The sequence below is a fragment of the Verticillium alfalfae genome, genomic scaffold (genome assembly GCF_000150825.1).
Source record: "Verticillium alfalfae VaMs.102 supercont1.2 genomic scaffold, whole genome shotgun sequence".
Classification (NCBI taxonomy): domain Eukaryota; kingdom Fungi; phylum Ascomycota; class Sordariomycetes; order Glomerellales; family Plectosphaerellaceae; genus Verticillium; species Verticillium alfalfae.
Genome location: NW_003315037.1, coordinates 685690 through 687132, shown reverse-complemented (window position 1 = coordinate 687132; position 1443 = coordinate 685690). Strand labels below are relative to the sequence as shown.

The window sequence follows — 1443 nt, the reverse complement described above, 5'->3', positions numbered from 1 at the left end:
CCATGTTCACATGATCAACTCCGACCCCCTCGGCAACATCCAGGGCATGGAGCAGGGCCGTGACGCCTCTCTCACCTCGGCCGACTGCAACCTCAGCCTCTGCAAGGCCTTCAAGTTCGAGGACAACCCCGCCGCCAACATCCAGTCCTACAGCCCCGGCGAGACCGTCAACATGCTCGTCCGGATCGGTGCCCCCCACACCGGCATCGCCAACGTCTCTGTCGTTGACACCACCACCAACACCATCATCGGCACCCCGCTGATCGAGTTCACCAACTACGCCTCCACCCGCACCGGTGTCGCCGCCAACAACACCGACTTCAGCTTCGACCTCCCCGCCACCCTGCCCGCCCAGTGCGCCACCGCCGGCAACTGCGTCCTCCAGTGGTTCTGGGACTCGGACGAGGCCGGCCAGACCTACCTGAGCTGCATCGACTTCACCACGAGCGGCACCGGCTCTGCCCCTCCCGCTCCCGCTCCTCCCGCCGCTTCCTCCGCTCCCGTCGTCGAGGAGCCCGCCGCCCCGACCACCACTGCTGCCGCCCCCGCCGTTCCCACCACCACGGCTCCTGCCGCCGGCGCCACCACCTCAGCCGCCGCTCCCGTCGTTGAGGAGCCCGCCGCCCCCACCACCACCGCGGCGCCTGTTCCCACCTCTGTAAGCCATCGCCTTGCGCTCCTCTTTCGTGCTGATGCCTTGCTAACACAAACCACCAGCCTCCTACCACCTGCAAGCGCCGCCGCGTCCGCCGCAACTCGGCCGCCGCCAAGAAGTACCGCGCCGCCAAGCGCGCCGCCGCCCTCCGCCGTTAAGTCATCGGTCTATTCTGGCGGCCCAAAATGAGGCGTTGCGATGCATGGCATGGTTTGGGGAGTCTGTCCTTCCGACTAGGGCTCTCTCTCTCTCCCTTTCCCCCATGATTCTTTGTATATACTACATGAACCGTTTCGACCTGTAAAAAAGACCTGGGGAGGAAAGCAATGGATAGAGACGAAAGATGAACGGGGCTGGAGGAAATGGCGGTGCCGCCTCGGTTCCTGAATTGACGTGTTCAACACCCTTTGTCGTGCTACCTTTCTATGATCTACAATGTGATGTGATGCCGAGCGTGGTTGCTTTTAGGAAATAGTACGTGATTCACTATGTTTCTGGGGGTTTTATATGATTGCCCATCGCGATGAGTCTAAATGTGTCGATCACCCTGGTCTTTGGGACGATCATTTTTGCATGAAATCTGGCCTATTGGGATCTCCCAAGCGCGCGGGTGTCGAGACGACCGGCGGAAACATGATGGGAATGCACCTTGGGATGCGAAGAAAGTGGGAGGAGGGCGCAACCTGGTCCTGGAAGCGGGCATTTTCAAAGGACGTCAAATGAAGGAGTTGTGAGGGGAAGATTTTTAGACACATGATTGAAAAAACGAATACTGGACACAAAGATGA

General features: G+C 60.1%; 1 protein-coding gene across 1 annotated transcript in view; it reads left to right on the top strand.

Moving 5' to 3' along the window:
• VDBG_01682 (conserved hypothetical protein) overlaps positions 1 to 813 on the top strand; it is a gene marked incomplete at both ends in the record, with an annotated part of 958 nt that extends 145 nt beyond the window's left edge. The window contains 2 exons of the mRNA XM_003007448.1: positions 44 to 658; positions 718 to 813. Of these exons, the coding sequence (XP_003007494.1) occupies positions 44 to 658; positions 718 to 813 (711 nt within the window). The remainder of the gene's footprint in view (positions 1 to 43; positions 659 to 717) is intronic.
• Between the last annotated feature and the right edge of the window lie 630 nt (positions 814 to 1443).